We start from the raw sequence: 27,753 nt of genomic DNA on the forward strand, positions 1-27,753 counted from the left end.
TTTATATTATAATACAAAAAGCTGTGAATATTCAAAACGCCTAATGAAGTGCGAATGTTGTGATAAGAATTAGACTGTGTTTTTCTGGATCTCCAGCTGTTTGTCCCTTTTTTCATTACTATAAGTTGAATAGATTTTGCGCGAAAGCGTTTAAGTAACAAAAAGAACATCCATCCGTCCTAATAAACTTTCAAATTTGTAATATTAGTAAGATAATATGTACAATTCAAGGTCTCGTAGGGCAGTTCTAACTCAATTTTAATACATTGTCTGATCAGGTTCAGTACTCATGTCGTTATGAAAATGACCGCGGTGCCGTACTGGGCGAAAATGAGCGTTCTCTTCGCTGAGATGATGCACTCAATATCGACCAAGCTGGATCCAACTGACTTCTTCAGCGTCGTAAAACCGCCGTTCTTCACCAGGGACAATCAACACGATAGCTCGGAGTTTTTGGGGTAAGTGATTATAATATTTTCTACGTGTGATTTATTTATGTAGCAATGTTTTATTGGTTTGTTTTGAAGCGTTAGTTTCTACGAATCTTATTTGAAAAAATAGCATAATATCACATCTCAAAGCTTCAAAAGTAATTCCCAAACTATTTGAGCAAGCTATCACTTCATCCAAAATGAACTGACATCTTAGTCCCCCGTAGTCATATTACTACACAACATAGGATTGCTTTGGGAATCTCTGGTGTACTGTATGACGGCATGTAACCACACGGTAACATTTAAAAGTGGAGTAACCAGCTCAGGAGTATCGTGTAGAACCTGTGTAATATTCATATTGACTTGGCACTGATCTTATTAAGTTATGATCATAGGATGATATTAGCTTGTTACCATTCCGAATATAACTTACTGCCGGGCAGAATAATCTACATGTAAATATTAATAGAAATGAATCCCTATTTCCCTTTGTAACGCCACAACAATGAGTTTCACCATTTTAATAAATATATTTTTCAATTTTTTATGTAGGTACACAATAAAATGTTTTGATAAAAAATAAAATTACGCTGAAGATTATGAAATTTAAATTATTCGACGGCTCATTGAGCTTCTCGCGGTTGACGTAAAGTATTTGCGACATCAATTTTGAAAGTCAATGGTTTTCACGTGGCCTATTTATTGTATGACGCATATTCACGCGTCGAAAAGATTAACAGGCATTCAGACAGAAAGAAAACTGAGTGTCGAATTTTTTTTTAACTTCCTTATATTAGTTACTAAAATATAAATATATCGCGTCTAAACCGATGCACGCTGCCGAATTCTAACAATTGTATTGTTGTATTGTCATTGTATTCATTCTTTTTGAGTTTGACGAAGTATATCACAAATCACAATCTTCAACATAACTTGGGACTGATAAAGCAAACATAAGTACTTACTGAGTTATACTTTACAAAAGATTGAAGTAAAATTTCTGTAGCTAAAATAATTCAGAAATTAGCGAAGAAAAAAATTCTCCAAAAAAAAGTGCCTGATGAAAGTGAGTGACGATAAGACAGAAAAAAAATATTCAAAACATTTTCTTAAAAATACTCCTAACAAGTCTTAGAAAAAACGTAGTCATAATTTGAATGTTATGATATTATATTTATCATATCATTATAACTAAATAATTGGTAAATTGTGTGGGAAGATGAAATAAAATTTCATGTCATCAAATAAGGATTAAACGTTGTTTATTTTTTTAATAATAATTTAAATAAATCGTACACCTGTTTGTGGGCTGGGCGTTTGACTTCATATTGCGTGTTTCAAAATCTGAGACACAGAAATCTCTCCTACTGAAGGAAGATGATAAAGCATATTATGCTACAAAGAATTATTTACATTGTGGATAAGGATGTGTTGGTTTCGTAAAAGTTCAAATTAATTTTGATTATTGAATCTGCTTTAAAAGGCATACATTTATTTACTTGTTTAAACATTTTAAAGGGTATTTTATCATTTATTGTACCTACAGATTTTTAAACTTACAATTCAAACATCTTGACGAACAATCTATAGCTATCTTTAATATGATGAAGTGATTTGTGAATTTGATTTTGGTTAGTAGGTGTTGGAACTACTTAACTGATGTTAAGTAGTTCCAGTGATTAGTAAGTGAGTAACAGAGTCATAAGTTAACATCTTAATTATTAGATAAGTCTCTTACCAGTAGATATTTATATTGTTCCGAAGTGTATGTAATTTGTATTTTATTTCCGTGGCAATAAGTTTTTAGTTAGAAAAATACACGAATGTATTTTTCTAATTTTCAAGAAAAATTATCTACTCCTATAACGATTTATCCAGCTACGTTGACTTAATTTTAAGTGTTTCGTAGATCTGAATAAAAACGAGTGTGCTTGAGGTCACACGATTGAAATAAAACTTCTTTAGCAATAGGCCTGCATGCACTGTCTCAGATATACGAAAACTGGCTATGAGAGAAAGAGAGAAAAAATGTGTGCTCGCACCTCTCTCTTGTTCCGATCGCCTCGCTCGATCACACTATTCGTAACGCTCTCGTCACGTATTAACCAGTTAAACCCTCAAGTCAAGCGTGCATAAAGAAGTTTTACTTCAAAAAAGTCCACAACTATTACTATCTTTGGTAGTTAAGCCAGAATGTGCATTTCGTGGTAATTAATTACAATATGGAAAACGATTCGTCAACCTTGCTGTACGAAGATAAACTTTGCCTTTTTTAGTATTTTTTTGGATACATAGTTTAAGAGATATGGGAAGATGAACATGGGAAACTAAATTTATAGTAAATAAACTCAGAATCCATAGCAAAAGAGTTTGACGTTCAGTGAAACGGGCTCAAATCAAATAGTGCATATATTTTATTCGATATAAAAACTAAAAAAAAAAAATAAATAAATATAATTTTGTGTTAGCTGAAACGGAAATCTTGTAACATTCTTTTTTGTTTCCATTAAAATATCGGATCCTGCTAATTGAAGCTTTCAGCCGCTGTCGGGCTTATGAATAGAATTGGGATATCATCCCTTATATTGATTTCAAAGCCTAGACTGTTTGTGACGCATGTTCTATGTGAATGGTGCTATTTTTAATATAGTAACCAGTACGAATCTTCATCTATAGATTACAATACTCATGTTTCGGAATACTCTGATTAATTTTCAACGTATATTTGTGGACATCTTACGATTGCGGTTAAGATGTTATTAATTTCTTTGACGTAATCTATTTTATTGCTGATAAATTAAAACCTATTTCTCTACTTATAAGTCAACATAAGTTTACATGAAGACATGAAGTTGTTTTTGAACTTAACCCACCAACTTACTCGATTTTGAGTTAGTGGATAACCGAGTTTCAGAGATAATTTTATATAAAAGTTGTAACTTTCCTGTCAATCTTTTGACGTAATGCGTGTTTCATGTAAATTATAACCAGAGAATGTGGTTTCCATTCATTCAATCGGCAGATGATCTAAATCGACTTTTATATCAGATTAACTTTTTCTCATATAGAATGTTCTTATATTTCTTTTAATAAATAAGTTTCAAAGGTGACTCAACCAGCAACCTACGGTAAGCTAGAAGTAGTTGTAACTCGGGCAGGTGTTATCTTATTTCGGCTATATTCGGATGATCTTTATTTTTCATATTTGGTTTTTAAACAATGTTAACATTGAAGGCAATTCTTATAAACACCTAATATTTATAACTAAAAAAGGAATCGCGAAATGTTTTGCAAAGTGCATAACTCGAGAACCAAAGTAACTCGTACTAAAGAGCTGTACTTATTATTGCTTATTTTTTTTTCACGTATAATTTGTGGTATATGTTCAGGTGTTTATATATGGCTCTAAACGAAAGGACGCCAATTTAATAACATGTGTATTTAAAATTTATCAGCAGTTTACATCTCGCAAAACTTAGAGTTAAGATTACTTCTCTTATTAGAATATCTTCTTCAGAATAATATATCCCTTGTAACCAGTGCTGTTGCATTAAAAAATGGACATGGACAATTCGTGACGGTAGCCGTGCATATGATGCTTATTAATTTTTTGACTTATTACTACTAACCACGAGAATAGAAAAATAATAAAATTTTGAGACTGAGAGGCTAAGAAAAACAAAAACATTTAGTGATTAAATTCTGTTTGAGCGGTTACAGTAAAATAACTTTTCCGCCGATCATGTGAAATCAATAAACCAAATGAATTAAGTTTTTGTCTTGAACCATCTAATCTTTGATCGAAGGATTTGAAAAATTATCAATTTTTAAAAAAATGGTTGGCGATCGAAAGTGAGTCTAGATTTCGGTCGAAAAATCATTCCAGTTTCCTTGATATACAGGAGGACGTCCGGTAATTAATGGATAACCTCGCAGGTGCTTGTGGAGTGCCAACTCAAAAAAAATTAAAAATAAATCTATCTGCAACGGTCTAGGATTTATTTAAAAAAAAGGACGTAATTCGATACCTTTGTTCAAACTTTTGGGCACTGCGGTTGCAAATTCAATAATAACGAATTGATTTTCTCTAGAAATAACCGTGGATAATCGGCCTTGCTAACGCGCATTACAAAATATTTCTAGCCACAACTGTTTCTTTTTTTAACACTTAAAAATGAAAAATAGTGTATTCGAATTTTTTATGATAAAGTTTGAGCACCTGTGGTATAAAAAAAAACGTAGGGGGACCTAGGTGGTCCATAGTTTAAAAACCAAGTCTACTTCATGAAGTTTCTTAAATGGTATTTTACTCAATTTTTTTATTGTCAAATTAACGAGTTATTGCTACCTGTGTTTCTCTAGCCCTATTTTTCTTATAACTGTCTTCTCGATGATCTTGTTTCACGAATACTAGATCGCAACGCACAGAATCCTTTCCGTGCGCCTACAGACCCAGGAACAATAAAAATGGCTGTAGCTCGCTTAATTTTGAAGGATCCACATAAAATTTTCAGAGAACATGTTTGAAATGTCATACTTTGAGAATACGTCGAAAACGAAAAATGGTTTTTTGTTTCTAAAATTCTGACTAAATGTAAACCTTTAATTCTAATATATACATATACAGAATGTCCAAAAAATCAACGTCAAGCCGAAAACGTGTAGCCAGAGAAAGTGGTGACAGTTACCAGAAAAATATTTTTAAAAAATCTTAGTCCTATAGAACAGCGACTATAATACTTTACGTCATTAGTTTTACTTCTTAACCGACTTCCAAAAAAGGAGGAGGTTCTCAATTCGACTTTTTTTTTTTTATGTATGTTACATCAGAACTTTTGACCGGGTAGACCGATTTCGACAAATTTTGTTTAAATCGAAAGGTGGTGTGTGCCAATTGGTCCCATTTAAATTTATTTGAGATCTAACAACTACTTTTCGAGTTATATCTAATAATGCGTTTTTACTTGACGCTTTTTTCGTCGACCTACGTTTTATTATACCGCATAACTTTTTACTGGATGTACCGATTTTGATAATTCTTATTTTGTTGGAAAGGGGATATCCCTAGTTTTGTACCATGATAAGGAAACCAGGATCTGATGATGGAATCTCAGAGAAATCGAGGAAAACTCTCGAAAATCCACAATAACTTTTTACTGAGTGTACCGATTTTGATAATTTTTAATTTAATCAAAAGCTGATGTTTATCATGTGGTTACATATAAATTTTATCGAGATCTGATAACTACTTTTTGAGTAATCTTTGATAACGCGTAGTTACATGATTATTTTTTCGTCGATCTACGTTGTATTACTTGTCGATGTAATTGAAGTCGTTTTTTTTTTTTTTTCGTTTGCGAGCAAACACAATTATTTATTGTAATCCTGAATATATCTTTCGTAAATTACGAACTAAAATTTAATCACAACCGAGTCCATTTTAAATAAAGTATAACTTTTGTTTAATCATGCACTCAAATTATTACGTAAGCCAACTTTGAGTGTACTAAAAAAATGTACTACGCTATTATGGAAAGTCAATTCAAAAGATGGCGCATTTAGTATGGAATCCATAATGGTATAATATCTACTTGCTAGACTATTTCCGACTTAGAAAACGAGTTTTTAGAGAACGTGTGCCAAGGTTTTTATTTTCTTGGAATGGGTTTTAAATTAAATTCAAATGTTTGAGTAAAAAGACAGCAAATGTTCAAATTTTTTGCCTTTAGCGGCAATGCAAGTTCTGTATATTCTTAAAAATGACCGCTTAATAAGACGGGTGTACTTTAGATTTGACGTCTTCAGCGGCTTCCAAGATTTTTTGGCGCAGCTAGGCTACATTTCCAAACGATTTTGAGTAAACCTTTTCTTTGTTTGCCCCCTAGTAAAAAAACCAATTGGACTTAAGTTGGGTGAAAAGATCATGCGGGAAGATCTGTTAACGAATTTGGCTCATCATAATCTGACACAATTAATAGAATCACCAACGCCTATCTCTGCAATCACTGGCTGCATGCGTACCGCCCCCACGGCAGCTCTTGAGGTTATTCTTGACCTGGCACCGCTTGATCTGTTTATACAACAGGAGGCGGCCATGTCAGCTATCAGGCTGAAACACTTGGGCTTGTGGTGCAACCAGGAGGGTCCACACAACAAACTTTGGAGCAGCCTTGTGAGCTATGAGCCACTACTTGCTGCTCCATGTAATAGGATTCTCAAACAACATATTTTCGAAAGGAAGTACCATATACAACCATTTGAGGCTGAAAGAGACCAGTACGTAAGGTCCGCATTTACACGGATGGCTCCAAAATGGGGTCTGGCACCGGTGCCGGAGTGTACTCAGAAAACCTTAATATCAATTTATCACTAACGCTGGGCCAACCCAGCTTTATCTTTCAATGTGAGTGTGTTGCGATAATCCATGCAACCACCGCCGTCCTGTCAAAAGGCATTAGGGATTGCAACATCCGTATTCTGTCGGACAGCATGGCTGTATTTAAAGCACTTGGGAGCAATTCGACCAACTCTAGTCTTGTATACGAATGTCATCAAACTCTGGAAGTATTAGCCTCACATAATGAGGTAATCCTCCAGTGGATAAAAGGACATAATGGATCACACGGAAACGATGCTGCCGACGAGCTTGCAAGACAGGGGTCCAATACAAAGGTTGCCGGCCCAACTAATGCCGCTACCATTTGGACAACTGCGCTCGTAGGTAAGGCAACGTACACGTGCAAATCACAATGCCCTTTGGGCAAACCAAAACGGCTGTAGACAGTCCAAATTGATACTCACGGAAGTATCACCGCACCTAGCGTGCCGACTGCTCAGTCTTAACCGCCTGGACATCAGAATAGTTGTTGGCACGATTACCGGCCTCATGGCACTTAATCACCAACTATTCATTATGAATGCAACAGACAGCTCTCTTTGTAGGGGCTGTCTGGCTGCTGAAGAAACAGCCGCCTACGTAATCCTGGAATGCGAGGGAGTGGCCGCACCATCCTTGAGGAAATAAGGACGCTCCGAAAAGCCTGTGAACGCCCCAGGAGGCTACTGAGCTTCTGGAAGGAGCTGGGCTGGCTGAACTAGTCAGCCCTCTTTTCACGCCTAACGGACCACCTTTGTGTCTAAATGCGGAAAACCGAGCCTACAACAAAACAAAAAAGATCATACGCCTTCCCTGTTGGACCTTCTGCTGACCTCTCATCCGGACAGTTATGTTGTTTCCGTGGACGTTCCACTTGGCTCGTCGGACCACTGTCTAGTCCGGAGTGCTGTGCCAGTTACTAGCCCATCATGGCCTCGTTTTGCGGGCAGCCGACGCGTTTGGCACTATAGGTCAGCTGATTGGGATGGAATGCGATCCTTCTTCACATTCTACCCATGAGGGCGAATCTGCTTCTCGCGGCATGCATTCAGACGCCGTTGCTGATTCTGTCGCCGAAGTGGTGCTGCAAGCCATGGAACTTTTCATTCCGTGCTCTGCGGTGCCTATAGGCTGCAAATCCCAGCCCTGGTTTGGGCGACCCTGCAAAATAGCTGCACGCTATAAGCGGGAAAACTACCGAGCTTGGTCTAAGGTATCGATGTTCCAGGATGTAAAAACCAGCGCATTAAAAAAGGAGTATAACTCTGTCTCTAGGTCCTTCAAAAGATTTATTGCTGAGGCAAAAGCGGAGTACGTGAGCAGAATTGGCGGGAGATTGGTTCGACTTCCTTCGGGAACTCGTGCATTCTGGTCACTCGACAAAGCTGTCCAAGAGAATTTTTGTAAGCCAACCCTACCATCATTGCACATGAGGGACGACTCGTTGGCCCACACCGCGAACGAGAAGGCCGATCTTTTAGGTTCTCTTTTTGCTTCCAACTCAACTTTGGATGATAGGGGTAAAATACCACCGACGATCCCCCGGTGTGATACAATAATGCCGGAAATAAGTTTCCGATAGAGCTCCGTGCGCAAAGCCCTCTTTTCGTTGGACGTCAATAAATCGAGTGGGCCCGATGGCATCCCTCCGTTAGTGCTACGAACTTGTGCTCCTGAGTTGGTACTCGTCCTTACGCGTCTTTTCCGACACTCTTATTCATTAGGCGTCGTCTCATGCTCGTGGAAGATAGCTTTGGTGCACCCGATCCCTAAGAAAGGGGACCGCTTAGATCCGTCCAATTATAGACCAATTGCTATAACTACCCTGTTCTAAAAGATTATGGAATCCACAATCAACTGCCAGCTCGGGCGGTATTTAGAGGAGCACCAGCTGATTAGCGATCACCAATATGGCTTTCAACGGGGTCACTCGGCTGGTGATTTTCTAATATTCTTAACTCAGCGATGGGCGGAGGCAGTTGCGAGCAAGGGAGAAGCGCTGGCGGTTAGTTTGGACATAGCGAAGGCCTTTGATCGGGTGTATCATAGGGCACATCTAACAAAACTACCATCCATACCATGGGCTTCCCGAGAAATTGTGTAAATGAATCACTAGTTTTTTGGCAGACAGGAACACAGAGGTGGTCGTTGACGGTGCACGATCGGACCTCAAGTCTATCAATGCTGGCGTTCCCCAAGGCTGTGTACTATACCTTAGGCTACCTTGTTCCTTCTGCATATCAATATCCTGTTGCAAACTAGTGGCATTCATTGTTATGCGGACGACAGCACCGGGGACGCCTTATACACAGGCCGTCCTAATATTTCTCGGGAACAAGTCGATGAGTGTCGGAACAAACTTGTCTGAAATAGAGTCTCTTTTAGCCAAAGTCTCGCAATGGGGGCGACTTAATCTAATTCAGTTTAACCCCAATAAGATACAAGTTTGCGCGTTTCCTGCTAAAAAATCACCCTTCGTCGTTCCTCTCAAATTTGAAGGCACTCCTCTAACCGCCTCGGCCAGCATTGGAATATTTGGCGTCGACATATCGAGCAATGTGCAATTTCGTGGTCATTTGGAGGGAAAAGCCAAACTAGCCTCGACGAAACTTAGTGTGCTCAGTAGGGCGAAGCAGTTTTTCATGCCTTCCCACCGCCTATAATTTTATAAGGCGCAGATCCGGCTCCACATGGAATACTGCTCTCACCTGTAGGCTGGGGCGCCCCAATATCAGCTCCTTTCATTTGACCGTGTTAATCCCCGAGCGGCTCGAATCGTCGGCGACAAGATTCTCTCCGATCGGCTCGATTCTTTAGCGCTGTGTAGAGATATCGGGAGTGTTCTGAGGAGTTGTTCGGACTAATACCTACAGCAGAATTCCACCACCGGACATCGCGTCAAAATAGAAAAGTCAATATTGTGATTTAAAAATATTTAGGTGTCGTCTAAATCTGTATTTAAGATTTTTTATACATTTGACTACATAGAAATTCGATATATTTCCTAAATGTTTGGTATGCTCAACAAAATCTGTGCGTGTAAGCGTATTTTTTATTATCTTAAATAATATATAATAATAATATAAAATTTCAACAGTTACATAAGTAACCATTAAACGATTTGGACTTAAATTATAGTGTCCTATATGCCCAAAGGTTGTCTGGAAGAGATCGCAACTCTAGCGATAAGACCGCCTTTGTACACTGTTTTTTAACCGACTTCCAAAAAAGGAGGAGGTTCTTAATTCGACTGTATTTTTTTTATGTATGTTACATCAGAACTTTTGACCGGGTAGACTGATTTCGACAATTTTTTTTTAATCGAAAGGTGGTGTGTGTCAATTGGTCCCATTTAAATTTATTTGAGATCTAACAATTACTTTTCGAGTTATATCTAATAATGCGTTTTTACTTGACGCTTTTTTCGTCGACCTACGTCGTATTATACCGCATAACTTTCTATTGGATGTACCGATTTTGATAATTCTTTTTTCGTTGGAAAGGGGATATCCCTAGTTTGGTACCATGATAAGGATCCAGGATCCAGGAAACCAGGATCTGATGATGGGATCCCAGAGAAATCGAGCGAAACTCTCGAAAATCCGCAATAACTTTTTACTGGGTGTACCGGTTTTGATAATTTTTAATTTAATCGAAAGCTGATGTTCATCATGTGGTCACATATAAATTTTATTGAGATCTGATAACTACTATTTAAGTAATCTTTGATAACGCGTAGTTACTTGACTATTTTTTCGTCAATCTACGTTGTATTACTCGTCGATGTAATTGAAGTTGTAATATATTATTGTGTTGATTGTTGTTGTGTACAATAAAGAGTATCTATCTATCCATCTATCTATATGGTTAAATATTATATCGTTGTTTCATATCCAATAGTATATAAATATTAAAAAGAAAATAAACAGAAACTATCATCGAAGAACGCATTCTATTATTTAATGTAACAGTTACATGTGCGTTCTAAACTAGATAATTCTTGCAACGCAAGAACCTCCAATAGCTTATCCGTGATTACTTTTCTCAGTTTATTGTCATTAAAATTAATAACTACGTATTTAAGGAAAATGAATGAAACTGAGTTATGTAAAAACGATACACGGTATGATACCTATGACGTCTATAAATAAAACCAGCCTTTGTACAATTGTTCAAAGGCGTTATTTATGTCTTATCTTAATATATATAAATCTCGTGTCACAATGTTTGTCCTCAATGGACTCCTAAACCACTTAACCGATTATAATAAAATTCGCACACCATGTGCAGTTCGATCCAACTTGAGAGATAGGCTATATTTTATTTTGATATATTATGTTATTATTATATTTCAGAAAAAAATAAGGTGATACGAAATTCGCCAGGTCAGCTAGTATGTATAATAAATATAAAAGTAATAATTGTGGTATCAATAAAAACCCTAGTAGATAATACGTAACCTTATTAGAGAATCTGCCTACTCGAAAAATGTCTACAGATACTTGCGTATCTATATATTAAAAAAAAAGATAATTAAATTCGTGGCGATAAATACGATATTCAAAAATCTGACATTTTCCAATATTTTAATTAGAACTAACTTATTAAAATTCGTATGTTTTGTCCAGTGTCGTTTATGGCGCGTTTATTTAGGTTCGCGAGTCTTCTTAGGTTAGTGAGTCTTAATTCTCTTACAGATATTTGTTCGAGCTGTTGCAGTCCTACGAGCATTGTTCTGATCGTAATTTTGACTACACTCGACCGGCCGTTTTGACCGGGGCCAGCCGCCTGCGCATGATACATCCGCATGTTCAGCCCAATTCTCCACCACACGTAAGGTAAGTGTATTAAACAATACAAAATACAGAAGATCACGACCGAATAATACTGCTCTAAAGTAGTGTTCCTGTGGTGAGTAAGGTGGAACTCCTGGTTATGGTAGGGTCGGCAGAGCGCTTGTAATGCTTCAGGTGATACAGGCTGCGTGGTGGCCACCCAAGTACTATAAAAAAATGTTCTAGTTTTTTTGTAATATGTAGATCATATTAAATTTAAAAACGACCAGATATAATTTTTCACGAGTATATGTCAATCTCTTTCTTAGGCACACTGTATATTTTGCGTGAAAATGTCGGTGGTATATTTAGGCAAGTCCGTTGAAATGGTACAGGTACACCAAATATTTGAAATATTAATTCATTTAAATAATTTTATTGATTTAACTATAAAGCTTTATTTTTTGCGTATTTTGCGGTTTTTACAAACCAAATGTTAGTAACAATACCTACTGTAAATATATTAAATACTAGCTGTGCTCGCGACTTCGTTCTCGTGGAATGTAACCAAAAAGTTTTTGTTCAGTTCTCAGAGTTATAAGATGAATAAATTTCTAAAATAAAAGTACCCTAAATTACTCATTAATACATCAGCTATCCGCCAGTGAAAGTCCCGTCAAAATCGGCTCAGCTGTTTCAGAGATTAGCTGGAACAAAGAGACAGGCAGGCAAAAATTGTAAAAAAATGTTATTTTGGTATACGTACCGTATATCCATATGCATTTAGTAAAAAGCGGTTATTTTAACATTACAAATAGACACACCAAATTTATTTATTTGTAGGGATAGAGAAAACTTTTCTTGTACTATGTACCCTGCCATTTCTGTTTGTTTTGGGATATTTCCATCGAATTCTTTCCTATTTATTGTGTATTTGTAGTTAACTTGTTTTTGTTTTCTATGTTTTTGTAAACTTCTGTGCTATATTTCGAACAAACTGCAAACACGAAACATATTTATCTTTGGGCTTAATGGAATTTTTGTGTAACTACAGTGATGAAAATGCGGAATCTAGTCAAACTCGTCGCTCTCTTTCGCCGAGACCTAGTAGCAGTGCTGCAGGTAAATAAACTTTACTGTAACTCTCTTTAAACACTTTATTTTCCCTTAAAGATGAAAGCGGAAATTTTTAAATAATTTTTTTTGGGGCATAATTTAACAACTGATGTAGGGCACACCAGAAATTTCCTGCTCAAAATATGGAGCAGCCCGACTGGGGTAGTACCTCAACCTTACAGAAGATAACAGCAAAATAATACTGTTTTCAAGCAGTATTGTGTTCCTGTTGGTGAGTAAGGTGACCAGAGCTCCTGGGGGGATTGGGGATTGGGTCGGTAATGCGCTTGCGATGCTTCTGGTGTTGCAGGCGTCTATAAGCTACGGTAATCGCTTACCATCAGGTGAGCCGTACGCTTGTTTGCCGACCTAGTGACATAAAAAAAACAACGCTTTAAAATAATTTTACGTTTGTCCCTATTTTAAAAATAGCCAACAAAAGAGTTTTTTTTTGTTTATATGTGGTATGCATTGTTATAAACTAGTGCGACTGATCCTCAACTTTTTTGATGCCGTACCTCAGAGAGCAAGTGTAGCTATCGGTCCTGATTGTTATCATAGACACGATAGCGATTGTTACTTGATGTATGGAATATGTTCGCCAACCCGTAGTGGAGCAGTGTGATCACGAGGACTATGGAGTGGGATGTTACGGTCTGAATCAATCGATCAGTCGTTATTTCAACTGTCCAGTAAAACTCTTACTGAGCTTTGTAATTTTTATATACTTTCTTTTATGTGTCTTATAAAATAAATAAATGTTTTTTTTAGGTTCGAGTTCTAGTGGACAGAAACGCTTGTCTTCCGATGCCGATGTGATGATACCGCTTAAGAAACGTTTCCGTTTGAGCGAGGCGACATTCCTCAGGCGTGACTCCTTCATCGACAGCATGTTCGGAGGCGTTCTTCTCACACGTGTCGAGTGTACAGTGTGCCACGCGTCGTCTCTCTCACGCGATGTCTTTAGGTATTCATCTTTATTTATTTTTCATACTGATTACATTAGGATAATGAAATTAAATATATAGCATAGCAGGATATATCCTGCTCAAATCTGGAGCAGCCCGTCTAGGCAAGTACCTCAACCTTACAGAAGATCACGTTAAATAACACTGCTCTCAAGCATTCTTGTGGCTTGTAAGGTAGCCAAAGCCCCTGGGGCCGCAGTTATCTGCGGCCCCAGCCCATGTCAGCAGCGCACTTGCGATGCTTCTGGATATCCGCTTACCACCAGGAGGGCCGTAAGCTTGTTTACCGACTTAGTAGTATAAAAAATATGTCTAATATACACAAACAGTCGTCTGTTCCTAAGATAAGCAACTTAATGCTTGTGTTATAGTTAATAGCAGACAGATGATATTTACATTTTTTTTTTTTCGATAAAGTGTACATATAAATAATACACAAATAATTGTGGATATTACACCCACACTCGGGCGGGGATTGCCCGGGTAGGCATTCCTAGACCGTATGTCGGCTTCAGAACTTGGGGGTGGAATACCGACCAAAAACCCTGCGGGAGCCTTCAGCCGCTTTAATTGGAGGGTCCCGGATCTGCAGGCAACAGGATCCCTCGTGCGACAGGCTGGCCTAAGCGAAAAGACCAGATTTCTCCTCCATGGGGATTGTCCGGCTCACCTCTGAACAATCCCGACGACGTCATGTCTAGCAGGACCGGGTTCTCATCCCGACCCGACACAGGCACAGGGGCGTTATTGGAAGCGCATTTAGTAGCGCCTCCTACGCAGCCCCGTTCCTCGCTGCGGACGGAGGCCTCAATTCTCCTTCTGGGACGTTACTGTCTCTCAGAAGGAGACCATCGCCTTCCAGGACTCGTCGTCGCCGAGCATCGCGGTGATGACGCTAGGCAGTGACAAGTCCCCTCCGAGGACTATCGTCAGATCGCGACGCAGCACCGCCCATCTCGGGCACACCTCGAGGGTGTGTTGGGCAGAGTCCACCGCCGCGCCACAATCGTGACATCCAGTCGTCGGCTCCCTTTGGGCCGACCTACACAAGTGTTCACCAAAGCAGCCGTGCCCGGTGAGAACATGCGTCAGACCGGGCGCAAGGCAGCCGTTACGCGTGCGCCATACGGCTGCTCCGCTATATAGTAATCAGCATGGAGATTAAGCGCCAATCTTCAACCTGCGCAAAACGAGTTATTGGTCTCTATGATATTTGAAGTGAGGCACAGATTTTATAGGCTTTATGACTTTACTTGTGACCAAATGGCTACCATTAGTCCTAATAGTATTCGTCAAATTATGGATATTGATATAGATAGGTTATACTAATTTTATATTTTTATTGAAAAAAAAAAAAAACAATTTTCTGCTTGCAACCCCTTGATATAAAATTACTTAATGTGTTCGAATGAAACTTGGTGATTTGTAACGATAAAACTGCTATCCACTTCTAAGAAAAATTAAAAAAAGACAACCTAAAAAAAGTTTTAAGTAATTGATACACTTGATAAAATATTAAGAGAAGGCGTTTGTTACAAAACAATACTCTGTTTTATCTTTCAGAGATCTCCAGCTAGCGTTCCCCGAGAAACCGGAAGGCTGGCAACACAGCGTACAGAGTCTACTGGAGTATTACTGTTCCAAGGAAAGTCTTTCAGGCGATAACAAGTACGAATGTCGTGACTGTGGAGGTCTACAGGATGCCGAACGAAGCGTGCTTATCGAGACTACGCCTAAATATCTTATTCTGGTTTTAAAGAATTTTAAGTAAGTTAGTTATATGGTAAAACTTCTCAGTCCTGCATTTTTCGTAACTACTAAACAAATATATTTCTAAATCAACAGGTTCGATTCGAAGCTACAGGTGCAGACGAAATTGATGCATACTGTTTATCACAACCATTCGGTGACCTTGCCGACGGTACGATCGCAGGCAGTGCATTCCGCGTACAATTTGTTCGCTGCCGTGATCCACGCAGGTACGACGCTAGACTCCGGTCACTACTACACTCTGGCTAAAGATAACGATCAGTGGCACAAGTACAACGACGACGAGGTCACATTAGAAGATGAGAATCATCTGATTGGTCTAAACCGTTCGAGTACGCCGTATATTCTGTTCTACAGGCGTACGGATATAGAAGAAAGCACGGCACCTTCCCTTGAGGAATTACCGCCTAAACTTCAGGAGCTCGTCATGGCGCACAACAAGCATTACGTCGACACCGTGCGGAAAATACGCCTAACGCGCCCATGACGGTTAAGATCAGATAAATTCATCGATTTCTCGGTGCTGGATTTAGAATCTGAGTGAAAATTAAATACATAAGTAATTATAGTAGAGAAACGTGGAAGATCGACCTTCACCGATCGGATAACTTGATGAGACATATTTTTTTTATCAAATATAATTTAATTGATTTTAATCAATTTTCTTTCATCACCTTCTCTCGTGATAACCGAATGAGTTTTATCTCAATTGATAGTTTTTAATACATAGAATATGTCTAGGTAGGCTTGCCTACTTATTTCTGTGCATGGGTACCTGATAAGTAGATGTGAACAGATAAGTCAATATTGACAACTAGTATACTATAGGTAACTACATCGATCTGTTATCTAATCGAAATTAATAGGTAATTACAAAACCAATCATATCAGACTTGCCTGCAAAATGTCGTACATAAAATATTATTGCCAAGCTATAGTCCGTGTGATAGAACAGGACACAACATAGCTGCTGCACGCTACCTGTGTTGTACCTGTGCTGTGTAAAAAGTTATGACTCCAACAATTTGCCACTATGCTGTTCTTCTTTAACCCAAAAAGTTACGAACGATTTATGTCAATTCTGTGTGGCTTCATGCAAATGATCAAGATTGCTTAAAATTGCGTCCTGAAAACTGTAGTTTGCTCTTAGAAGGTGATTATTTGAAACCAATTAGGTTTATTGGGGATCGAACATGCTTGAAAATTGATGTCATCGCACAAATCATAGATAATGGTTAAATTTTATTTTTTTATATTGATGATTTTTTTAAATTAATTCGGCATTTATTTAATTTTAAGTTAAATAAATCATTCTTTATTTAATTTTAAGTTATAAATAAATCATTCTTTATTTAATTTGAAATAAAGAATATGGATTTTTTATAATTTTTAAATTTTATAATTAGGTTTAAAATGAAAAAAAAATGGTGAATTATTTTTTGTATTTATTAATATATTAAATTATTTATTTTTGATTATTTCATAGCTGTATGTATATTAAAATATACTCTCGAGCTGTAAGTATATGTAGTATAAATAATACAAAAATTGTGATCGAAATTAGTGTTATAACAAATTAGAGTACAAAATTACTGTCAAGTGTAAATAAATGCTGTCACTCATATGTACATAAGTACGGGCACTTGGATACATTCAACGGTTAGTTAGCGTGCAGTTGCTATGTTGTGTCCTGTTCTATCACATGGACCTCGGATGCTCTACTTTTTCTCTCGCATCTATCAACTAGCTAAAATTCTAAAACTATAGCTTGGCAATAATATATTATGTACGATTTTTTGCAGGTGAGCCTATATGATTGGTTTTGTAATTAGAATATCTTACGAGTTATCAGATCGGTGAAAGTCGATCTCCCACCGTCTCTTAGACCATTATTAGCCATGAACATACAAATCTTTTTCGAAGTATATATACTAATCATAGCTTAAGTAAAGCATATATATTTCTTGTTATTCTTTGTTGTTGATATAAATGTGTTTATGTACGAGTTGCAGAGTATGAGTCTCGTTTAATACAGATTTGTATTATCTGTGTTTTAACTTTGATACTGGAGTAAACTATACAAGTTTCAGTAGTAGGAATCAGGAGTAGACTGTCAGTCAGTTTACTCAACATAAAATCAATTATACGTTTAGTAAGAGAAACTTGAAAGTCGTTTAACCCATTAGAGAAATACAAGTTCTGCGATATTTGTGTGTTTTGATCTATGTATTAATGTAAATGTTTTTGTTGACTGATATTTCACTTGCATCATGGTTTCATAAAACTGTACAATTGATTTGAATACACCCCTGTGATTTTCATGAAATATTTTCGAAACACCTTTTTCGATGAGAGAGTGTCTTCAGATATTTCTTGCTATGCCAACGCACTCTAATGTAACGCTATAGTCGTCATAAAATAATAGGCTCGTTTGGACATATGCAGTGTTGCCAACTTTATTTTTCAGAAGATCGTATCATATACTAGAAAAGATCTTATTTTGTTAACATTTCAAGAAAAAAAATGGTACGTAATAAAATCTTCAATTAAACAACGAAAATAATTTTTAATGGAATATCATTATAATTTTGATTCAACATTTATCATTTAACGAACACGAATCAACATTTAACATTAATTATTTATATATTTTTAGATATGAGAAAAGTTACATAGGTATATTCTAAAACATTGGAATTGAGAACCTCCTCCTTTTTTGAAGTGGGTTAAAAATAAACTTCAAATTTAAAAACAAACTTATATTTTTACTTATTAACCAACAAAAATGAAACTAATTAACAATGTAATGGACTTAACAAAAATTTGTATTACTTATATTTTTTTTTTCACTAGTCAGTCACTATCGGAGTCATTAGGTGCAGCAGCAGATGCAGGAGTGGAAGTATTTATTTTATTACAAATATCATTATTTTGCAGGCTGGGGTGGTTTAGGTACAAAGTTCCATTCACAGTTTCTGTCTTCAAATTCCCCTATGCCCATAGACATAGTTGAGACCACAGAATAATTATACTCATACGCTGCGTATTTTATTATTGTGCGAATGGGATGGATTAATAATTATTGTATGCATTCATAAAAATACAAATAAAGTTTAGCTCGTTCAAGTCTTCTACTTTTAAAATTTTTGATCAGAAATTTAACTTAGTTTAAGTTAGTTAATATTGTAGGTAATTTGAAATTATACAATGGTACAAAAGGTCAATTTGTCTTTATTTTATATTGTTTTCTAATGTTTACACGAATTTTAATCATAATAATAAATATTAATCATTATAATTTAATCAATTAAATAATAATCATAACAATTTTTCAGATTTTATCGCCGTTTATTAGCCAAATCAAAACTTTATTTACGACTGAGCGCCAAGCTCTTTTTTTTTCAGTAAAGATCACGACACAACATTGATTTACGATTAAAATCGAATGAAGCTGGTGAAATTCAGTAATCAATTAGTAACAGCATTAGTGTTTAAAAAAAATTAGCCTTAGAACGTAACTGTTTTTGAGATGTTTCGTAATAATTAGAAATTTCATGCTACTATAAAGTAAGCGCGAAAAGAATACTCCCAATATAGGTAGAATATATTATTTAACGTGCCAAAAAATGTACGTATGTTTTAAAAACACGTTATGTTATTAATAACTCGTTTCTTGTTTCTTACAGTTTCTTACCAAGTTACGTTCTAGGGTATTTGTCTAATGTCCAAACGGGCCTCTTATTTTGTGACGACTATAAGAATTGCCACTTTTTGCCATATTCTATTTAATGAGATCGACTGGTCAAGTTCGTCTACACCTCCATATTATTGTTGTATGTTTGAAATAAATGAGGTATTGCTTCGTCTATCTTTTCTTTCTTTATTGGACTCCACTGTTATATAGACTCTAGGGGTTCGATGGTATCGCGCCCTTGGTACACACACTATTGTCTTTCCCACCTTACTAATAAAATTTCGCCAAAAAATTGTCAAACCCATAGTCAAAAGCAACACTTTCTTTCTTTCTCATTTCTTGTGCTAGTTAGGGGATATTTTAACCGACTCCCAAAGAAGGAGGAGGTTCTCAATTGAATTGTATTTTTTTTATGAAGGGTAAAGTCACTAATGCTCGACACTTTAAAGAAAACACTACGGGCGCCAACGATCACTAGCGCTGAAATTGCCGCTCCACTAATGTACAAAACCCCGCGAGCGTTGTGAGCGAATTTTATAAGTGGAACGCATATTTGGGTGCTGTCAAGTGTCAGATGTCGCTTTGTGCTCGCAATATGTCGGCATGGTGAAAACATACAGCTGTGTTACGAGTGAATATTTCGCACGGATTAGAGTAAAACTTAATTCAACATGGATTCCCTGGAATTTATCATTGCATTTTTGCAAAATTGAATGAGAGACAAATCAAAATTTACCTTAAAATCTCGGCGTCCTTCTCAAATAAAATAAGAAATGGCTGAACGCGTGTTCATCCTGTCACATTATTGACAACGACTGACGATATTTTGAAATTTCGGTAAGAAACTGTTGGCAGTTTTTGAGAACAATTCATAGATGGTGCTAGGTGTCTTGTGATATTGTAATAAAAGTAATTTTACTAAAATTGTTTTTAAAACGAGAACTTTTTTCGTAGGTGTCATTCTTTAGTACACTGTCCAGCATTAGTGACTTTATGTTGTTACCTCAGAACTTTTGACTGGGTCGACCGATTTCGATGATTTTTTTTAATCAAAAGGTGGTGCGTGTAATGTGGTCCCCTTTTACATTTAAATTGACATCTAGCAAGTATTTTTCCAGTTATATCAAATAATGCATATTTACTTGACTATTTTTTCGTCGACCTACGTAGTATACCGCATAACTTTTCACTGGTTATACCGATTTTGATAATTCTTGCCTTAATTGAAAGTTGGTGCTTGTCTTCTAGTACCATTTAAATTTAATCGAGATCAGATGACTAATTTTGAGTAATATTTGAGAACGCGTATTTACTTAACTATTTTTTCGTCTACTTATGTTGTGTACATGTCGATGTAACTGACGTAACTTTTTTCGTTTGCTAGCAAACAATTATTATTTAGTTTTATTTTCTACTGTCGTTTCCGCAGCACGAAAGTTTAAGTTTTTTAATTTGAGTAAAAGATCGTAACTCGTAAAAGGTTTGTCAAAAAATTCATAAGTACCTAAGGTGCAATTCAGTTTCTCCAATAAAGCTTTGAATATGCGAGAGCCGAATAGATCAGAAGTAAGCATCTGCGATTTTCCACAGTCAAAATCGAAAGAATAACAGTACCCGGTCCAACTTTGCGCTAACCAATTTTTATATCCAAAATGTTAATGTATGTTTGGCGGAATGGTGGCTATAGTATTTTACCATTGATTCGTCGACAAAGATTCGAGCATAAAACATTCTTCGCTGTGAAAATTTCTCTGTAAGTTTATCTGCCAATGGTCTTATTTATAAGGTTCATTATCAGTTGTTCTTAGTATCGTCGCTGCAACTATGCTCTCGACTTTTAAATACCTCCATAGTACCAAGTTAGTTTTGTGGTATGAAACACGCCGCCATACCCTCATCAGCACTTTCCTTATCATCAGTCAACGTACAGGGATCAGGTGATATGGTAGTAAAGTCATATTCCTCATCTCGCTTTCCTGTAAAATGGCTTCAATAGCTCCTTGAAGCCCATTATAGCTTTGTTGAGCCGTAAATTACTGTTTATTCATTGCAAGGAATATATTAAAAAAAAGTTATTTTATTCGCGTATGTTGTCAATTGAGTATAGTAAAACCTTTATGGTCCTAGTTTTATATTACAAGCAAAATCAATGACATTGTTTTTTACAGTTTAGTTTCACATGTACTTTATACCCATGAAATGATAAAAACAACTTCGAAGCACTACTTACTAATCACATTCACCATGTTTCGGTTACTACGAGCCCCGAAGCAAAATAGTTCGTCTAGTATGGAAAGTAGTGCAAAGCGTAAAATATAGAAAGTAAATATTGGTAAAATAATTAAGAACGTTTAATAAAAAGTAAACCACAACTTGAGGAACATTTTAAAGTTTATTTTAACATAGTTTAAATTCTTTCATGACTTTACATAACATAAAAAATTTACAAAAATCACTCACGCAAAATAGTTCGTCTACCACTTAGTTGTGTCGCCTTTGCTCTCAATGACAGCTTTAATGCGAAGAGGCGTGGTTGTAACCAACGCTGCACACTCCTCGGGCGTAATTGACTCCCAGACAGCCAAGAGTTTAGCCTTTAAGTCGCTCTTCGATCTTGATGGATTTTTACGGAGAAGTTTTTTCATTTTTCACCATAGGGTTTCGATCGGCAACAAGTCCGGGCTGTTAGATGGCCATTCGATTGTAGGTATGCTTTTCGCAAGTAGCCACGTCTTTGTTGTCCTTGCAGTGTGGCAGGAAGCACCATCCTGTTGAAAAATGAAGGTTATGATGCTTGAGTAACGGAATAAGAGGGCAGTAAATTCTCTTCCAAAAGGTTTTCATACCTTGCAGAATGGATAGAACCATCCACAAATTGCATACCACCAATACCTTGTGCGGATATGCAACCCCATATCATAAGAGACGCCGGAAACTTCACTTTGCGTTTGAGACAATCAGTTGGAAATGCCTGATTTTTGTTCCGAATCACTTTTTTTCCTTTCATCGCCGACTGTCACTTCAAATTTGGACTCGTCACTCCAAATGATACTACGCCACTGATCGGAAGTCCAATTTAAATAATCACAGGCAAACTTCAACCTCTTTTTCTTTTGTATAGCAGTCAACAGTGGCTTCTCCTTAGCGGTGTAAAATCCGTTACCCATAATTTTTAGGACTCATTTGCAATTATCAACTAAGACGTCTTTGTGAATCATGTCCTTCCATTGCACCGTGAGTTCTCCATCTCGAGCACGATGATTATTTTTAATAATTTTCTTCAGGATTCTGTTTTTTGCTGCACTTGTGATGCGTGGTTGACCAGTTTTCTTCAAACAAGAAGTCGTTCTATTCTTTTTATAGTGCTGAATGATAGATTGGACTGTAGACCTGGGAAGTATCAAGTCTTTAGATATTTGGTAACTTGATTTGCCAGCATCGACCCGACAAATTATTCGCTTTCGAAGCTCTTCACACACGGGTTTGTCTCACTTGACAAATGACACAGAATTACTTTTACAAATTTAAATTATGCAACATAATTGTACAAAGAAGGAATAATCACCGATAGACGAACCCTTTTGCATCGATTACCAATTAGACGAACTACTTTGCTTATAACTTCTTCAAATTTAAAACAGGATATGTATAAATTTATAAAACGAAAATAGTTTATTGGTTCATAATTAAAAAATGGCATAAGTAACGCTACATGCGATAGTAGAACAACTTAATATTTTATATAGATATACAAAAATAATAAAGTTAGAAAACATATTACAGAAAAAATTTCACACTAGGCGAACTATTTTGCATCGGGGCTCGTATACCTTGTCCAACCCTTTAGTTTCTTTTTGACAGCTTACGCCTGTATATTATAGTTTTTTTTTCGGATAGTGTACTAAATAATTTTACAGTAATGTTATACTTTATTGACGATTTGATTGATAGAGTGAAGTGCCCTGTGCATAATAAACAACAGTGGACTACGAAACAGTTTTTAAAATACGATAAATCGATCATATGATAAAAATATTTGGACGTCATGTAATTATTGTTTCTATAAATTTAATAAAAAAGAAAAAAAAATAGTATATATGACTCCCAAGTTTTATTATTTGCAACGATTTAAGTCGAAATTTTGGAATTTAATTTCAAACCAAGAGTAAAGAACAATAACTCTGTTCATTTATTTATTTATTTATTTATTGATGGCTGCCTTAAAATGTAACTATGCACGCGCTAGTGAAATTTAACTTTAAAACGCGTGGTTAGTTATACTTGGAAAATTACATACCTACCTACTTATTTATTTAACATACTAACTAATAAACGAATAATTAATATTTTTAAGACTAAAAACATTTCATTAAATCGATAGGAAATTCTTCATAAATACAATCGATTATGATTTCAAATCGAATTGGTAATATGCGAGGGAGTCACAAATTTCAAATTTTCTTGAACTGTCAAGAAGAAAATAAACGAACGGACAGGGTATAACACTAAAATTATTTACTTACAACCACGACATTTCGGTGACACAATTCCTACTGATATTTTGTTTATTTTTTAAGTCGTACTACCCTCATAATCTATATATTCATACGTGGAGCAAAAACTTTGTACCCCTTTTTACGAAAATTACGCGGACGGAGGAGTATGAAATTTCGCACACTTATAGTATATAAAGAAGTGCAGGATGTTCATTTTTTTAAAATTATGGATAAAAAGTACATTAAATCAATAAAAAAACATTAAACACACTACCATGTATATGACACGCACGCTTATTAAGTATACTTTTTTGTTGATTGCCAAAGTCTGTAGTCAAATTGAAAAATTTAAAAAAATATTCTTTATTTTCATTTTTTTTCTTTAATTTTAATTTTTAATTGTGGTCGAATTTCGACCTCTGGGCGACCACTAGTAATTATTAATACGCTTGAATAGTACTATGATAAACTGAGATAATAAAGGAACCTACGTAATTTATTCATCACATATACGGTGACATCTAATGGGTAAAGGGGGTGATAGACGTACGAACTTAAGAACGCGATTTTTAATATCGCGAACTTACTCTGCTCGACGTCGGTGACACACGTGACACTTATTCATTCTGTATTGCGATGTCGTCGACAGAAGAAGCTTTGTGTTATTTCTAGTAATTTCTCAATCAAAAGTAACAAAAACTACAAATACCTACACTACAAGCGTTGCGCGTCCACGGACTAGTGAAACATAATTGTGTTTAAAAAAACAACTTCAATTACATCGACAAGTAACACATCGTAGGTAGACGAAAAAATAGTCACGTAAATACGCATTATTAGATATAACCCAGAAACGACTTATTAGATCGCAATCAAATTTAAATGGGAACACACGACATACAAAACCTTTTGATTAAAACAAAAATCATGGACATCGGTCCACCCAGTCAAAAGTTCTAAGGTTCTTAATCGAATTGAGAACCTACTCCTTTTTTGAAAGTCAGTTAAAATTGGCGGGTTACGAGCAAAATTTCAAACTTGTTGGATCGCCAACGAACTTACTCGGCGGTTTTAAAGTACGCGTACTTAGGGTGACACACGAGCGAAAAAGGTCGTCGAGCCAAAAGTTCGCGAACTTACTCGCACGTCTATCACCCCCTTTAATAAGGCACGTTATAATATACATTATATGATTTAACAGATGTACAATTATAAATTTGAAAACATCACGAGTGTTCTGTTTATAGTTTCTAATAGCAAATACATCTAAACAATAGTTTAATTTTCTTGGTAATTTTTGTTTTTGTTTTATTCTAATTAATAGCCTTACAACGGTATTAACAAATATATTATTTGAATTAGGATTACATTTTATGCAGGAGCTCTGCATAGTGTTTAAATGTATATTAGTAAATAAGATTGTTTTTCTTTTACCTAAAAAGAATTTGCTATAATATATATTTTATCTATGAAATAGATACCCTACGTATAAGATAAAATATATAAATACAAGTAAGAATAAGCATCGTTCATCTAACCATCTAATAATATAAATTGTCTCAAATTTTCAATTTTCAATGTAATATATTTTGTCTATACTAAATATTTCTTGTATTTTCATATGTATCGTAACAGTAAGAGATGTAAATATGTAAATATTTATTGTGTTATATAAAGGTTAAAAACACTTGCAGGCCCGTCGGATGTATCTTTACTTATATAATATGGTTATATATTCTAACTTAAGTTGTTTAACTACAGACTGCAAGCGGGTTAAAGTTTAATGTACAATAATCACTCTATGAATAGTTCAACAAATTTAATTATTCACGGGATGTTATCAAATTTTTTTTTATATTCATATTAAAGTATGGTCTAATAACGTTTATGGAAACAAATATTGTTTTCTAGATGTGAAGATAAATGTAATTGATAAGAGTTTATAGGGCCTGTTTTACTGATTGCTGATATATTGTAACTTAATCTAACAAATCAATGTGTATTTTTATATTTTTTTCTTACAACTATATTTGCCTGATATTCTTTATTTATTTATTAAAAGAACAATAATTTACATTGTAATTATAAAAAAATACAAATAATAAATACATATCACGCAGAGGCACGAAATATTAAGGTTTTCCTATCTTTGCGTTATTAGGTATGTATAATTATTATTTACATTATCTTTAATATATATAGTAGATGCAGTTATTGCTTATCATCAAAACATTCGTCATTATCATCGTAAAAATCGATAGTTAATAGTTTCTTTACTTTATTTATATTATATCTATAATCATAATATGTGACATAAATTCTATTTGCAAAGCCAAAAGTTTTAATTTCTTAATTGACATGAATCAGCACAATGGAATGTTTCATACCTCCTAATAAATTGCAAAATAAAATTTATCAACGACAGGCCCTTATATATTAATCAAAATAAATTGATAAAAAGAGAAACGTAATCATAAAATGGATGTTATTACTTTATATTGAGACATATTCGTGTAGAGAAGGCATTAAAAATATTTGAGAAAACATATAGTTTACATTAGTGTATAATATTTAGTCCATTCTATCAATGTTTAAATGTATATTGTTTTAAGTGAATAAATCTGTAACGATATGAACATTATAAAAACATGTTAATGCGGTAGCATGAAATGATTCTTCCTCGATCAGGAAACTCAAAATGAGAAAATCTAATATAGCGTATGAAAAATGTTTTGCACTATTAAACATAAAGTTACGTTCGTTTCTAATGTTTTTATATGCCCTCTAATAAGTTTCTTAATTTTGTAATATAACTATCTTTATGATATTAACATTATATAAAACATTTTTATGTACGATTATTAAAATTAAATAAAAAAGTATAACCTTCATTGTAAGTTACTTTATATTAATGTTTACCAGAGATAAATGTTTTGAACCGTTTTTAGTGTTAAGATTGACGTGGGTTGGAATGGATTATGTTGAAAAATAATTTACAATAACACATTAGGATAACGAATATGAATGTACGCTTGTAGTACTATGTGTACCTAGTGTTAACTAGGGACATATAGTACTACAAGCGATCAAGTTATATGAATTGTTAAATTAGTAGTGGCAGCTATAAATCTGAAGTTGCCCTTAGAGATTTTTTTGTTTAAGTTTGAAAACATTGTTTTTTGATTACTAAAGTTATAAACTTAGGATAATGAGGTTAAATAAATTTAAAAATGTCATTCATCAAACTGTTTGCGTGCTGAATGCATGGACAAAACAAAAGACAGTGTATTCAAAGTATTGTGATTCTGACCTCGGTAGATAGTAATGTTCACAACGATTTATCTCCCCGGTACAATATTTCATATGTATTTTTATACATGTTTAAATATATAAACGATAGCTTGATTAATTTTCTTCTATAAATATACGTACTTTGTTAGTTACGTAAGCGCGCAATATTGTTTGCGATATTGATTTTGTAGGGTAGGATTACATAATTAGATATAAAAATCTATGTTTTAAAATAATGTTTGCTTATGAATAAACATAGACTATAATTGACTGTATCTAAAGTTTTGTATTTTATTGATTTAACCCTTACTTCGGTATCATTCGACGATAATTCAGGTAGTAATTTTTAAGCGGACATTTTCAAATATTTTTTTTAACATATGCTTCTACTAAGGACTTGAACCATATTAATTACTAATAAACAAAAAAAAAGTTTATTGTGGGATATCCATAAGAGATTACATATACCATAGCGGAGTTTTCTGTAGACCTTTTCAATTTGTACAATACTTAGTACATTGTTTTGATAAATCTCGTAGGGTTCAGGCTGCGTTTGCAATGTAAGCGGAAAAAATGCAATTATTTACGTCACATTAGAAACCTCAAAAATAACATTATTTCTCCACTGTTTAATGGATGTTATTATACATATAAATCTTCTTCACTCCTCACCTCCTTCAATCACTCAAAAAAAAAACCGCATCAAAATCCGTTCCGTAGTTTTAAAGATTTAAACATACATAGGGACATAGGGACAGAGAAAGCGACTTCGTTTTATACTATGTAGTGACTATTTGATGGCAGGCTAAAGACAGATTTGCAATAAAAACAAA

The 27,753-nt window shown here is 35.1% G+C and overlaps 1 protein-coding gene across 1 annotated transcript; it reads left to right on the forward strand.

The window, feature by feature from the left end:
- Window positions 1-303: 303 nt before the first annotated feature.
- LOC123668769 (probable ubiquitin carboxyl-terminal hydrolase creB) lies at window positions 304-16,095 on the forward strand. The gene is made up of 6 exons (XM_045602463.1): window positions 304-458; window positions 11,508-11,648; window positions 12,640-12,707; window positions 13,473-13,668; window positions 15,233-15,436; window positions 15,515-16,095. Exons 1-6 carry the CDS (start codon window positions 304-306, stop codon window positions 15,924-15,926), a joined length of 1,176 nt encoding a protein of 391 aa, XP_045458419.1. The 3' UTR covers window positions 15,927-16,095.
- The last annotated feature ends 11,658 nt before the right edge of the window (window positions 16,096-27,753 follow it).

Source organism: Melitaea cinxia, chromosome Z (genome assembly GCF_905220565.1).
Source record: "Melitaea cinxia chromosome Z, ilMelCinx1.1, whole genome shotgun sequence".
NCBI lineage: Eukaryota > Metazoa > Arthropoda > Insecta > Lepidoptera > Nymphalidae > Melitaea > Melitaea cinxia.